This window comes from Sinocyclocheilus rhinocerous, unplaced genomic scaffold, assembly GCF_001515625.1.
Source record: "Sinocyclocheilus rhinocerous isolate Xijiao unplaced genomic scaffold, SAMN03320098_v1.1 scaffold3175, whole genome shotgun sequence".
Classification (NCBI taxonomy): Eukaryota; Metazoa; Chordata; class Actinopteri; order Cypriniformes; family Cyprinidae; genus Sinocyclocheilus; species Sinocyclocheilus rhinocerous.
In genome coordinates this window covers 85058-99652 of record NW_015623077.1, presented here as the reverse complement: position 1 = coordinate 99652, position 14595 = coordinate 85058, and the positions used below count along the sequence as shown (strand labels likewise).

The window sequence follows — 14595 nt, the reverse complement described above, 5'->3', positions numbered from 1 at the left end:
TTGAAGGACCTATCTGATAGGTAAGACTCAAACCACTGGAGTGCGGTTCCTGAGATGCCCTTTGCCAATAGGGTTGACAGGAGGATCTGGTGGTTAACCGTGTCAAAAGCAGCGGACAGATCCAGCAAGATAAGTATTGGAAGATTTGGAATCTGCTCTTGCCAGTCTTAGGGCTTCAACAACTGAGAGTAAGGCAGTCTCGGTTGAATGTCCACTTCTGAAACCAGATTGGTTGCTGTCGAGGAGGTTGTTCTGTGTAAGAAAGGCTGAGACTTGGTTGAACACAGCACGTTCAAGTGTTTTTGCAATGAAAGATAGAAGGGAAACCGGTCTGTAGTTCTCTAAGAGAGATGGGTTAAGAGTGGTTTTCTTAAGTAGTGGGGTTATACGAGCCTGTCTAAATGCTGAGGGAAAAACACCAGTGTGAAGGGATGTGTTAATGATGTGAGTGAGTGCAGGTACAACTGCAGGAGAAATGGCTGATGGTTTTGTAGCTATTTCCCCAGATTTCCTCACAGTAACTCAAGTACGGTAATATAAATGTATTATACAAAATATGCATTGATTTATTGTCCAAAATATGTCTTGCTTTATTCAGTATTTCTATAGTATTTGCCAATGTATATATATATAAACATATTTACATATAAACATAAAAAATTATAAACATTTTATTTGCTGTTTCCAGCATATTTTGTGATCTAAAATTACACCAAGAAACTTAATACTCTTTTATATATATACTTACATTATCAATTTTCAATTCTACTTGAGGGTTTGTTTTATATTTTCCATATAATTTGATCTTTGTTTTGCTTATATTTAATGACGGTTTATTTACATCAAACCACTGTTTTAATTTATTAATTTCTGTTGTAATCACCTCCAAAAGCTGCTGTAAATTATCCACAGAACAGAAAATATTTGTGTCATCCACAAATAAAATCAATTTTAGTTTATCTGATACTCTGCACATGTCATTGATATAGATTATAAACAGTATTGGACCTAAGACCGATCCTTGTGGTACACTACAAGTTATGTTCATGTATGTAGATTTATGTTCACCAATTTCTACAAACTGTTGCCTGTATATCTGAATATATGGCTATGATAGGCTTCATTTGAGCCAAACATTCGCCAACAGATTGCATTTTTGCTTCGGTATCTATTTTGCTCAGGGGTGAAGAAAAATCTGGTGATATTTTTCAACCAAATTCTCTCGAGATTGAGGAGTATCTCGTCTTCCACTGTGATTTAAGAATACTTTTCCAAATGTCTTCTAGGATTTCAAAGTTTCCCTCCATTTCCCATTTATTTCTTATAAACTGGGTATTTTCTAATTTACTGTCTTGTAGACTTTTATGCAATTTTGCAATTATTTTAGTCATTTCACCCACTTTATATACTGAAATAAACAGAGTAAGAGTACTATTATTTTCCTTTTCCATTACAGTTTTCTTGCCCTTAGCTCTATTTTGTCTGCCTTTTGTCATGTAAATTGAAGACGTTAATATATATGTTGACTCCATTCTTAAATCCTGGGACCTGTGGTATATATTTGATCTCCCAGTTCTGCCTGCTCCCGCTGGATTTGTGTAGGGACCAGCGGGATCCCAATCCAGTGCTCTACTGTAGGTTTTTATAAAGGGTTTGATAGCTGCCAGCTTGAAAGTATTTGGGAAGTGTCCTAAAGAAAGCCAATAATGAACAATATTGACAAGAGGTTCTGAGATCACAGGTTACACCTTTTCAGTTGTTTGCTGGGTCTAGCATCTAGCATGCGTGTTGTTGGATTTGATGTTTTACTTTCTAAATGTTTCCACGTCTTTGTACCACAAAACTGGTGTTAACTTGTTTTTGTTTCTGTTCACCCTAGACCTGATGCCGCTGAAAGAGGAGTATCAAGATCTGAATAAAATGGAAGAGAAAAATCAGTATGAGAAAAGTCATGACTTTATGACTGAGGAAAAATCTTTTAGTTTCTCACAGACTCATAAAACAGAAACTAGGAACCTTGAAGTCCACACTGAAGAGAGTCATTTTAGCTGCCAGCAGTGTGGAAAGAGTTTCAGTCGAAAACAAAGCCTTAAAATCCACTTAAAAATCCACAGTGGAGAGAAGCCGTTCATATGCCCTCAGTGTGGAAAGAGTTTTACACTGAAAAAAACTCTTAGTGCCCACATGAGCATTCACACTGGAGAGAAACCTTACTCCTGCGAACTGTGTGGGAATGCTTTCTCACGAAAAGAAAGTCTTAATATTCACATGAGAATCCACACTGGAGAGAAGCCTTACCCCTGCCAGCAGTGCGGGAAGAGCTTCTCAGTAAAGGGAAATCTTAAAATTCACATGAGAATCCACACCGGGGAGAGGCCGTTTATATGCTCTCAGTGTGGAAAGAGCTTCTCGCTAAACAGACATCTTGAAGTTCACATGCAAGATCACACCGGCAAGAGGTTGTTCATCTGCTCTCAGTGTGCAAAGAGTTTTAAGCAGAAAAAAGAACTTGATGCCCACATAAAAATTCACACTGGAGAGAAGCCTTACTCCTGCAAACTGTGTGGGAAGAGCTACAAGATCAAAGCAATCCTTAAGATTCACATGAGAGTTCACACTGGTGAAAAGCCGTTTGTTTGTGATCACTGTGGAAAGAGTTTCAGATATAAAGAAAGCCTTAATCATCACATGAGGATTCACTCAGGAGAGGACTGTTTTATTTGTCATCTGTGTGGAACGAGTTTCCCAGACAGGAATCACCTTGAGAATCATGTAAAAACTCACGCCGGAGTGAAGCTTTTCATGTGCCATCACTGTGGAAAGAGTTTCAAACAAAGAGTGAACTTTGAGAATCACATGAGAGTTCACACTGGAGAGAAGCCTTTCTCCTGCACTCAGTGTGGAAGGAGCTTCACAGTTAAAGGACACTTTGAGTATCACATGAGACTTCACACTGGAGAGAAACCTTACACCTGCCCTGATTGCGGAAAGAGCTTCACAAATAAAGGAAACCTTAAGACTCACATCAGAGTTCACACTGGAGAGAAGCCTTATAAGTGTCCTCAGTGTGAAAATAGTTTCACATATCACACAGAACTGAAACGGCATTTGCAAACTCACTCTGGAGAGAAACTGCTGTTTTCCTCAGTGTGACGAGAGGTTTAGGAAAAGGAGCAATTTCATTGTTGCATTCACTCTGGAGAAAGACAATTAAGTTGTGATCAGTGTAATAAAAACATCAAACTTAGACATACAAATGGAAAGTCATGTAAATGTGAGACCGTGTTTGTGTTCTTTAAAAAAGAGTTAAAGAGTCCCCTTACAAAAAGAAGTTTATTCAAGTGTGCTGTTGGTATACTCTGTTAAGGGGGTCATATGATGTGATTTCAAGTTTTCCTTTTTCTTTGGAGTGTTACAAGCTGTTCGTGAATAGATAAGATAAACTTCACAGACACATTCTGGGGACACACAAGTCCAATATTACATCTTTGAAAAAGGGGCATAATAGGTGCCCTTTAACAAATCCCAAATCAAATAAATAACACAATTAACAGAAATCTCTTCATATAGACAAACTAAGGCTTTGTCTGTGCACTTTCCATTTAAAATGAGAGGCAACCTCTGCATTTTAATCATAATACAAACAAAGAGGCTGCAGACATACAGAATGAGCAGTTTTTGATTTAACACTAGAACTACCAAGGCAGTCATTTTGACCGTTTTTAAATTTTAAAATGTAATAACTTCGTTGAAATAAAACCCATAAAACTATAATACCCTGACTTTTCCTAAATGTGTGTATATTTTATTATAACATTGTTATTTTATTAAAATTACAAAACACAAAAGAGTTCTGAGTATTTCTACCTTGAATGGCCAAAGCGGTCAGATTGACCGTTCGCATTACAGACGGCGTATAATTTCTGTTTTTGCGACTTTTTCCCGCGGTTGAAGATGCGCGTCACTGTTGCCTAGCAACTTTTGTTCTAGTTGTTTTTATATTCTATTGCTAAGCCAAAATTATTTTAGCCCCGACAAGACTGATATTGTGAAATAAAACAAACTAATTAGGCTTTGTTTTAGCGACAGTGACGATGTTTATTATTACCTATGCTATCATAACAGATCCATTTATTCATGGATCACGATTCCAGTGGTGGCTGCATATCTAATTGTTTCCGATTCATGTGATCCAAACATTTCCAATAACTTCAGAGCGTTGTAAAGTTCAAAAGTAAAAATGTATTGAAAAAAAGATGTAAGTAATCATTTCCAAAATTCACAACGTTTTATCTACAGAAATATTCTGCTTCGGTTCATATTTGTTGGCATTTAGACTTTCAAATACAACATTTTCACTGCGGTGAAAAACTTTTGCTCTCCTGCTTGCCGCACGCACATTCGGGAGCAGTCTACATAGCTCTTACACAATTATATATTACAAAAAATATTGTATTTTTTAGGGCGATGACGTCATAAAATATGACAACAGACATTTAAAGCTTCATTGTAAAACCTCAAAAGAAGCTTCGAATGTAAATATGAAATGACAAAAATGGCATTCAGTTCAGTCTAGTATGAACGGTCAGAATGACCGCTATGGCCATTCTAGTAGTTATAGAATTCCGGTAGTTCTAGTGTTAAACACGCCCCCACATGTCTACATCACGATGTGGGAAGATTTCCATAACGCCGCCCAAATGTTCACGCAAAGAAAGAAGGCGCAGCTTTGATTCTCGCTGTATAGTATTGTTGCTGACGCATTGATGCAACAAATGCCTCGTTTATAATGGGTTTTAATGTTTATGTCTCGTCGCTCCGGCCGGACAGGGCATCAACAGTATGGTGAGGGGCGTAACATTTCCGTCTCACGCTTGAGGTATTCGGCCAATCACAACGCACTGGATAGCTGGCCAATCAGAGCACACCTCGCTTTTCAGACCGATGAGCTTTGTAAAAATCGACGCGTTTCAGAAAGGCGGGGCATAGAGGAGAAACAATAATGTACAGTATGTGGAAAATAATGTGTTTTTTTAACCTTAAACCGCATAAACACATTTCATTACACCAAATAATGTTCTTTTTAGCAACATCATATGACCCCTTTAAACTAAAAATGAGAAAGTATACTCTGTTTACTTTTTGTGTGCTTCACAGAAATATAAATAAAATTACACTTACAAGTGATTTATACTGACAGAAAAGTCCAAGTATATTTGGCCTATACTTGTACTCGGATCTTTTGACGACTTTGCTTGTAGTTGTTTACTCTTTTGATTGAGCATTTTATAGATTTATATACTGTCTTATAAACTTACATTGTTTGAAAACTATGATTTATAAACAAAACATTTTCCTAATTCTGAGTTTTGAAGAATTTTATGAATTTTATTTTTTTTGTGCACTGGTAATGTACAAATGAATTTACTTAAAATCTACTTAACGCTTTCCCCGCCGTTGACTAAAAATGACCAGCAATCCATGTTCTGAAAGAGTACCGAAAACACAGCTGAAGAAGTGGAAGCAAGCAAAGGAAGCATTGTTTACACATAAAATAATGTGATCATCAGACACTAAACAGCATTTAAATGTTAAACCCATGAAGAGGTAAAGACTGTGAAGCTTTGGGGGTGTTGATGGACTCGATCTACTCCGTCTGTGTCCTGACCATCATTCAATATTTTTTCAGCTTTTTATTTTTTTTATGAAACATACACAATCCTGGGACACCCATTGCTTCCAATCTTCTCTCCCCAAATATCTTGGACCACTAGTGAGGTTCTGGCCTGCAGTTGTCTTCAGCTTCTCAAGGGGTCTCTAAATTATATGTGGATGCACACCTTTCCACTGAATGCCACCATGATCGAGAACCCTGTAAGTGAGAATAAGACAAAAAATTCACATCATAAAGACTGTTATCTTTTATCAGAGATTAAATGAAGAGTCGAACCGTCAGCTGATGTCTTTTTATTCCATCAAAAACAACGCAGACAACACCAGCTACACTTAGTCCTTAGTTATTAACACTTAAGTCTAGGAATAAGAGTAAAATGATGTCATTCTGTCAATTTTGACACATTCAAAACGAAAAAATTTACCTTTTCATAAAGGTACCTAAGTGTTAAGACTAGGTCTCACCTTTGAAAATTATGTCAGAGAGCTGGAGAGATCTCCTAACCTAGTTAGGAGTAACAAGATGGCAGCACACACACTTTCAACAAAGATATAGCCTAATGTATGTAAGTTATGATGACATGGAGTTGATAAAACAATACAAACTTGATCGTCAATTATTTTTGCACTCTACAAATCAATGCCCTAACTGCAGAAATGGAAGTAGTGATTACATTTTTTGGCAACCGGAAATTTTTTTTTTTTTTCATTGGTCCTCTTGTTTGTGTATGTGTTCATGATTTCTTTGTTTGACGGCCTGTCAATATTTCATATTTCATTTCGTGTGGCAGACAGTCAAAATCAATTGCTTTAAACCCACCATCAACACAGTCCTTTACAGTCACCATTCTTTAATATAATGCACTTTAACAGAAAGTTCACGCTTGATCTCTGCAACCACAAACTTAATATTTAACTTTACATTATAAATGCTTTAAATTAAACTGTAACATGGAGATCAAGATACTTGATTTTATTCATGATTGAGAATATCACAACTGCTCTGTAGTCGTATTATAATTGTGATCACTTCACACTTGCTTACATTTAGAGCCAGAAGCTTTAGTAAAAATCTATTATCCTTTGAAACAATCCTTTATCTTATCATTTAAATGTGGTTTCTGTGTGTGAATTTCTATTATTTTTAGCTTGTGAACGGGACTTTTATTTTGGTGTATCAATGTGCTGTCATAAGCCTGCGCCACGCTTTTGCATCTGTGATTCTGCTAAAGAAAGGTTTGTTTTTTAATCTTTTAAAGAGTTTAAATCAATACAACCCATTATAGAGAACTTTGAAATGAATTAAATGTTTTAATGTAATGCTATAATCTATCTAATAACATTAATGAACAGTTGTTTACAAAAGACGAAACTCATTTCATCATAAACAAGTAATGCTAGAGAACAGAACTTTTTAAAAACCAGTAGAGATTCAATTGAATCAAATGGTTGTGAAAATGATTCACTGTTTGTAAGCGCTGGAACCACAGCTCGTTGACGACACCTGAGGCCCGTTGCACAAAGCTGGGTTTGGGTTTTAGCCAGGTAAGTGTGCGCTTAGTTTGAGCAGAGTTGGGTTGGTTTACTCACCAGTCAACTGAGTAAAGTGACATGAATCTGACGCATCACAGTTAACCCTTTAGAGTTTGTAGCGATGGCTTGAACATTTTTGGAAAACCCCATGGAGATCTGAGTGCAGATAATAAGAAGGGCACTTCGTTGGGAAAGAACATTTAGGGACCAGCATAATACCCTACACATGTTGCAATTTCTGCATTCATAAGCGAGCATGAGGCCCACTCCACTTTCATCGTTGATATAGGCCTTTTGCCATCTGACGAAACAATAACATGAAATCAATAATAAGATCCTGATTACGAAACTAATAGAAGTGTTAGGTAAGAATCTAATCGTATTGTAGTTTTTCTCATTTGCTAACACAATGTAACTGATTCAGTTGGCCCAATTTCCCAAACTATCCATTCAGTTCCCAAAACAAAGACAAATTTTCCCAAACGTTTAACGATGAGTAAACATTAGATAGCAAAACTGTGATGACACTGATCCGAATCTGCATCCTAACACTGGAGAGAGAGCTGGTCGAATCACCTACTAGTGATGCAAAGTCCGATTCATTTTGGCAAACTGGTTCTTTAGGACAGTTCGGCTCATTGAACCGGTTCAAAAACCCGATTCATCGGTTCACGCAATAATATCTCTGCCCTGTTGAAAAACCAGCATATGCTGGTTAGGTATGTTTTGAAGCATGGCAGCGTGGTTTGAGATGGTTTAAGCTGTTCCTGAGTTGGTTACAAGCTGGTCATGAGTAGGAGCTAGTTGCTTTTCTTTAACAACTCAGTGTCATGTTATATCAATGAAACATTCAAATAAAGTTATTTGCGTCAATGCATATTGCTGATTATTCCCTGTCATTCACGTAATTCATATCTGTGGTCAACGCTTCATTTGCTGATCCTTCATCTTTTTTCATGAAAGTGTAATCTATTAAATATAATCTACAAATCAATACATACCAAATGTAAATGCCTATATATGAAATGTCCGTATAATCGGTGTCCTTTTAATAATTTGCAGTGCTAGTTTTGAGTGTTTTTGTCTAATCAGGTCATTTAAGTCCATTAACTCTCACTCTGACTGACTCCCTTACTAGTGTGCTGACTACTGAACTAGGGAGCTGATTGAGACACACCCAGAGATTTAGTGTGCATTTATCTTTCTTTCTATTAATTATTCTCATCTTAAACACAGAGAAACTCCTGCTGAAGCAACTGAGATCCACGTGACACTATTATAAAGATGGAATTTATTAAAGTGGAGAGTGAAGACCTGAAGATTGAAGAAGCTTTCAGAGTCAAACATGAAGATACTGAGGAACAAACAGGTTGGTCTTCATTCGATGAACTTTAAATTTGTTGTCTATAATTTAATTTTTTGTCATCCTAAAATTACCTAAAATTCGATCAAATCGGTATCTTGCAAACATTATTTCCAGGCATACTGTGTGAAAGGGCCTAAATTGCCTGTGTTTTGCTGATTTCCGCATGTCTCCTACTGAAAATGATCTAGACCAGGGGTGCCCAAACTCGGTCCTGGAGGGCCGGTGTCTTGAAGAGTTTAGCTCCAACCCCAATTAAACACACCTGAACCAGCTAATCAAGCTCTTACTAGGCATACTAGAAACTTGAAGGCAGGTGTGTTGAGGCAAGTTGGAGCTAAACTCTGCAGGACACTGGCCCTCCAGGACCGAGTTTGTGCACCCCTGATCTAGACACTCATGACTGCCGCGTCCCGTGTGAAAGGGCCTTAACACATAGTGTTTCTAAGAGCAGCACTAGACAGGTAGCACAGGTTACCGGGGAAACAGCTCTATTTCTGCTGTTCCTTAAGCGCCACCTACTGACAGACAGTGGATTTGCATTTTGATTCAGCCTGTCTGTGAGTCATGTTCTCATCTAAAATAGCAGTCCTGCATCCAAATCCAGCCTGTGTATGAAGGAGTTGCTCTGGACCAATTGGGGATCTCTCGCATTGGGCCGGCAATAGGTGGAAATTGACCTTAAAAGGTTTTTTTTAACAGGCACAGGACATGTTCCTGTGAAGCGTCGTTTGCCTCTACAATTTGCAAACAATCCAGGAAAGGACCTGTTAAGAAAAAAGTTGTAACTATCAGAACAGACCCACTATTTATAACCAGGGCCCAGTTGCTTAAACATAGTCACTAACTTGGGAAGTCGTGGCCTAATGGTTAGAGAGTCGGACTCGTAACCCAAAGGTTGCGGGTTCGAGTCTCGTACCGGCAGGGATTGTAGGTGGGGGGAGTGAATGTACAGCGCTCTCTCCCACTTTTACACAGCAGGTTATGTTGCAAGGTCACATCCAGAGGGGGTCGGAGAGGATGTGTGGCCTGTCCTTGCCTGAGGCCACCTGTGGGCCACTCTCGGGAAGTAGGAAGCCGTGGTTCTTCCCAGGCCTCTGCTCTAGCCATCAAAGTTTGGAGCTGAATTTCAAATTATATAGGTAGGGCACTGCTGTAAAAATGAAAATTAGCCCGTGTTTTACACACCCTCAAAGCATCCTAGCTGTATGACACTTTCTTCTTTCAGACGAATCCAATCGGAGTTGTATAAAATCCTGGCTATTCCAAGCGTTATCATTGCAGTCGGCTGGTGTTTCTTTACCACAGTCAAAAACACATCCAATGAAGTGCGCGCATCCATAATAAAACGTGCCTCACACGGCTCCGGGGGATGAATAAAGACCTCCTGTAGTGAATCCATGCACTTTAGTAAGAAAAATATCCATATTTCAAATGTAATAAACACTTTTCTATCACTTCCTCCATCTGTCATAAGCGGAAGTCGTTCCGGTGCATGACGTAGGATGTCAGCGTTGCGTGATTAGTGACGAGTGACGAGTGCGGAGAGAGAGAGAGAAAAAACGCCGGTCACGAATTAGAAGTACAAAACGAGGATTTGTAAAGAAAAATGTCAGAGGATTTCGATATAAGCCAAGAGGAGACTGGTTTTCCTTTGCTAAAGTAAGGAAACTTTGCTTCCTTTGCTCCTGTACGACAGTCAGCAGAAGTGAGAGAAAAGTGTTTATTACGTTTAAAATATGGATATTTTACTTACAAAAAAGCATGGATTCGCTCCAGGAGGCCTTTATTCAAGCCCCGGAGCCGTGTGATGCACGTTTTGTGATGCACGAACTTCCAGTTCGAGTGAATGCTGGCGTGTTTGGCTGCCGCTGCTCTCTGCTATTTTATGTTATTTTATTTAATTTTGTACTGACATCTGATTTTTGTGGAGCATTATTCCATTGCCTGCCCTGTTACGGTGCGCGGACTGAGGCGGTGGATCTGAATGAACTTGAACGTGGAGAACTAAATCCAGTTTGAAATGTGGTGCTATATCATCTGTGCACTGGTGTGCTGGAGTTTTACTGTTTGCTCTTCGAAGTGAGATCTGTTTTTCGATCCCGGTGTGAACTGCTTTCCGAGCATGATGCTTAAATACTCTTCATTGGATTTACAGACACTAAATTCGTTCTACTGGCGAAATATACAACCGCTATGCCGCACTGGGAATTACACGCCACCCCAGGTACAGCCATCGCGGATCTCGCCGTGATTTCCTTGTGAGGACTGTGACTCCATCGCATGATAATGATTATATCCCGGTCATTTGGTCGTCATATCGCCGCTCTTCCATCGGATCAAATGGTAAGAGTCGGAGCATCAATTTTGGAAATATCACTTTGCTCAAACAGAAATTATAATTGCACCATAAAAGCTCACCAACTTGGCTGGAGAGCACGCTGACGTTTGTTGTTCGCCGCTTCTTTGTTGTCACAATTTCTTTGTTTTAATAGTTTTAATAGTTTTTAACCGTTTTTTGCACGGATTGTTTTAAATTGAAGTTAGAGGACGTTGGCGCTTGTTGTTTTCGCCGTTTTCTCTGTTTTAACAGTTTTTTGCATGGATTATCATCGAACTGAAGGCTGTCTACTCACCTACTGTTATCCCCTCCAACATCGGTTGATTGTTGGTCATTTTTCGCTATCAGTGGGTGTACACCTGGATTTTTTCTGTCTTTTAGCGCTGCTACTGCAAGCTTTTTTGGCGATCGGCATGAAGCTCAAGTATTCCCTTCCGCAGATGCTGACTCTCAACAACCGCACCATTCCAACGTGCATTGCAGTTATCAAAGAACTTGGACTTCTGCGACAACCGTGTTATATCCACAGAAGTTCCTGTCGTAAGTTTGTTTACCATCAGCATGACTGCTCTGCTTCAGCCATTCCATCCATCTGGACCACTGCTGCACGACTGCCACCATCAGCAGTGTCGCGATCTTGATGTTAGTAACACGGGAAACACCGTGAGATCTTTGCATGCAAAGCTGGACTGTATGGAAAACATGGCGAGATCCCTGCACATCAGGCAGGACAGAAAATGTGGAGTGAATTCCAGTTTACTACGGCCTCTACAGAGATTCACTACCTCATTAACACTTAAAATAGAACTTTTTAATACACAATCCCTCACAAATAAATCATCTTTTATACAAGACCACATCATGGATAAGGGATTAGACTTTGTGTATTACAGAAACATGGCACCAGCCTGAGGTCTACTCGGCGTTAAATGACGCATGTCCCCCTGGTTACAGCTACCTGGAGAAAGCCCGCAGCACTGGTCGTGGTGGTGGCTTAGCTATAATACACAGACAGAATTTGGAATTGTCCCTCCTCCCCCTGCCTGCATTGTCTTCTTTTGAATGCCTTGCATTTAAGTGTAAATCCCCTTTCCCCATGACAATACTTCTCATCTATATGCTCCCCCCTCGGTCATGTCATCAGCCGGCATGAAATTTATTTTCATTGCTACGCTGATGACATTCAACTACGTTAAGACAAATTCAACCCCGTCTGCTGTCCTGCCATCTTCCACTTTGACCACCTGCCTGGAGGAGATAAAGGTGTGGAAGAAGCAATATTTCTTGCAGCTAAACAGCTCCAAGACTGAGGCCATCCTAATCGGCACTCCAAACCAGGTCCGAACATGTGTCATTAACAGCATTACCTTCTCTGGCCAGGATATTTCACTTTCAACATCAGTCACCAACCTGGGTGTTAAAATGAACTCTCATCTGACCTTTGAGGACCACATCAAACATCTGTGTAAGACCTCTTTCTTCCACCTGAGGAACATCGCCAAACTTCGCCCCATGCTCACTCTTGCAGATGCAGAAAAGCTTGTCCACGCCTTTGTCTCCTCCAGGCTGGACTATTGCAATGCGCTCCTCATCGGGATCCCTGGCAAAAGCCTCCAGAAGCTGCACTACATTCAGAACTGTGCTGCTAGGATCCTGATGAGGGTGCGCAAATATGATCACTCTGTAATAAAGTTCGTAGGTCAGGAAGAAGGAGGCAGGAACCGGCGAACATTTCAACATAACCTAGGACCAAGCTCCGTATTATGGGAGATTGGGCTTTCTGCTCAGCCGCTCCCAGTCTGTGGAATGCTCTCCCGGACCATCTGAGGGGACACCACAGTCTGTGGATGCTTTTAAATGTGGCTTTAAAACCCACCTTTTTAGTAGAGCTTTTGCTTGATTTTTTTTTTCTGTGTTCTTTTGTTATTTTAATAAACACTTTTTTTTTTTAGGCTAAATCCTTGACACACAATGTCACCTGTGGTGTCCCTCAAGGCTCAGTGCTCGGCCCCATCCTGTTTATCCTTTACATGCTCCCCCCTCGGTCATGTCATCAGCCGGCATGAAATTTATTTTCATTGCTACGCTGATGACATTCAACTACGTTAAGACAAATGATGGCCTTAGTGAATGCTAGGTCAATATCGAATAAATCTTTTATTTTAAATGACTTTTTTACATCGCATTCATTATACTTCATATTTATTACTGAGACTTGGTTAAAACGTGGTGACTTGATGCCTCTTGTTGAGATTGCTCCTCAAGTCATTTTTTAGCTCTCCACGGTTCTCTGGACATGGTGGTGGAGTTGCAACAATTTTTAGAAGCTGTTTTTTTTATTTTTTATAAATTTTTTATTGTTTTGACATTGTTTATCCAGTTTTGTTTGAATCTGAATGCTTTTCTCCATCACCTACTTTCACTCAGCATTCACATTTGTCTAGAGGTATTAATTCTAACACTGCAAATTTGTTTTCTAAACATTATTCTTTACATGTTACCAATGACATCCTTAACGAAACTGATACTGAAAGTTTGATTGAAGGATTTTATAAAGCTTGTTCTACATCTTTGGACACTGTTGCTCCGCTTAAGCATAAAAGGGTAAAGGGTGCTAGCCAGCCATGGTTAAATGAAACCACCCGCGCTCTTAGACAAGAGTGTCGGAAAGCAGAGCGAAAGTGGAAAAAAGATAAGCTACACGTTTCCTTTGATATCTTAAAGTTAAGTCTGTCTAATTATCAAATAGCAGTAAAACATGCTAAATCTTTTCTCTCAGTTAATTGCTGATAATGTGAATAGACCAAAAGCTCTGTTTGATATGATTGAGTTACAAATGACATGCTGCTTTCTCTGGATTCAAGTGCTTGTGTTGTGCTGATATTGTTGGACCTGAGCGCGGCATTTGACACCATTGCCCATAACATTCTTCTTGATCGACTTGAATGTATGGTAGGTATTCGAGGCACTGCATTAAAGTGGTTTGCCTTGTATCTCGAGAGCAGGACTTTTTCTGTAAATTTAGGAATTTTTTTCTAATCCTCTGCACCTGTCTTGTGTGGAGTGCCCCAGGGATCCATTTTGGGATCTTTACTGTTTTCCCTTTATATGCTTCTCCTGGTCCACATTTTTCAAAAAATACAGTATTTCATATCATTGTTACGCGGATGATTCTCAGTTTTATCTACCAGTAAGGCTTGATACTGCTGTTTCATTTGATGTGTTATTGAAATGTTTACATGATATTAAGACATGGATGTCTAATAATTTCCTGCAGTTGAATGAGGATAAAACAGGTTTTAATATTAGGTTGTCCTGCACACTCGTCTCCTGCTTCTCTTTTAACTAATGTACGCAAACAAATCAAAAACCTTGGCGTGATTTTTGACTCTTCTCTATTTTTTGATAAACAAATTAGTGCTGTTATTAGAGCAAGTTTTTTCCATTTGAGATCTATTGCAAAGTTGAAGCATTTTCTTTCAAGGAAGGATATGGAAGTTGTGATTCATGCACTTGTTACATCTCGATTGGATTATTGTAACTCTCTTTATTCTGGTCTTCCTCAATCTTCAGTGTCACGATTGCAAGCTGTTCAAAATGCTGCGGCAAGACTTTTGACTGGGTCAAAAAAGAGGGATCACATTTCTCCTGTCTTATCATCCCTTCATTGGCTTCCCGTTAAATT

At 39.3% G+C, this 14595-nt stretch overlaps 2 protein-coding genes across 2 annotated transcripts in view; both read left to right on the top strand.

The window, feature by feature from the left end:
• LOC107717679 (gastrula zinc finger protein XlCGF26.1-like) overlaps positions 1-3375 on the top strand; it is a 7316-nt gene extending 3941 nt beyond the window's left edge. Inside the window, exon 2 of the mRNA XM_016524869.1 lies at positions 1880-3375. Within this exon, the coding sequence (XP_016380355.1) occupies positions 1880-3153 (1274 nt within the window). The 3' untranslated portion in view covers positions 3154-3375. The remainder of the gene's footprint in view (positions 1-1879) is intronic.
• Positions 3376-6855: 3480 nt separating this feature from the next.
• Positions 6856-14595, top strand: part of LOC107718517 (zinc finger protein OZF-like) — a 10909-nt gene continuing 3169 nt past the window's right edge. Inside the window, exons 1-2 of the mRNA XM_016525998.1 lie at positions 6856-6909; positions 8443-8575. Of these exons, the coding sequence (XP_016381484.1) occupies positions 8491-8575 (85 nt within the window). The 5' untranslated portion in view covers positions 6856-6909; positions 8443-8490. The remainder of the gene's footprint in view (positions 6910-8442; positions 8576-14595) is intronic.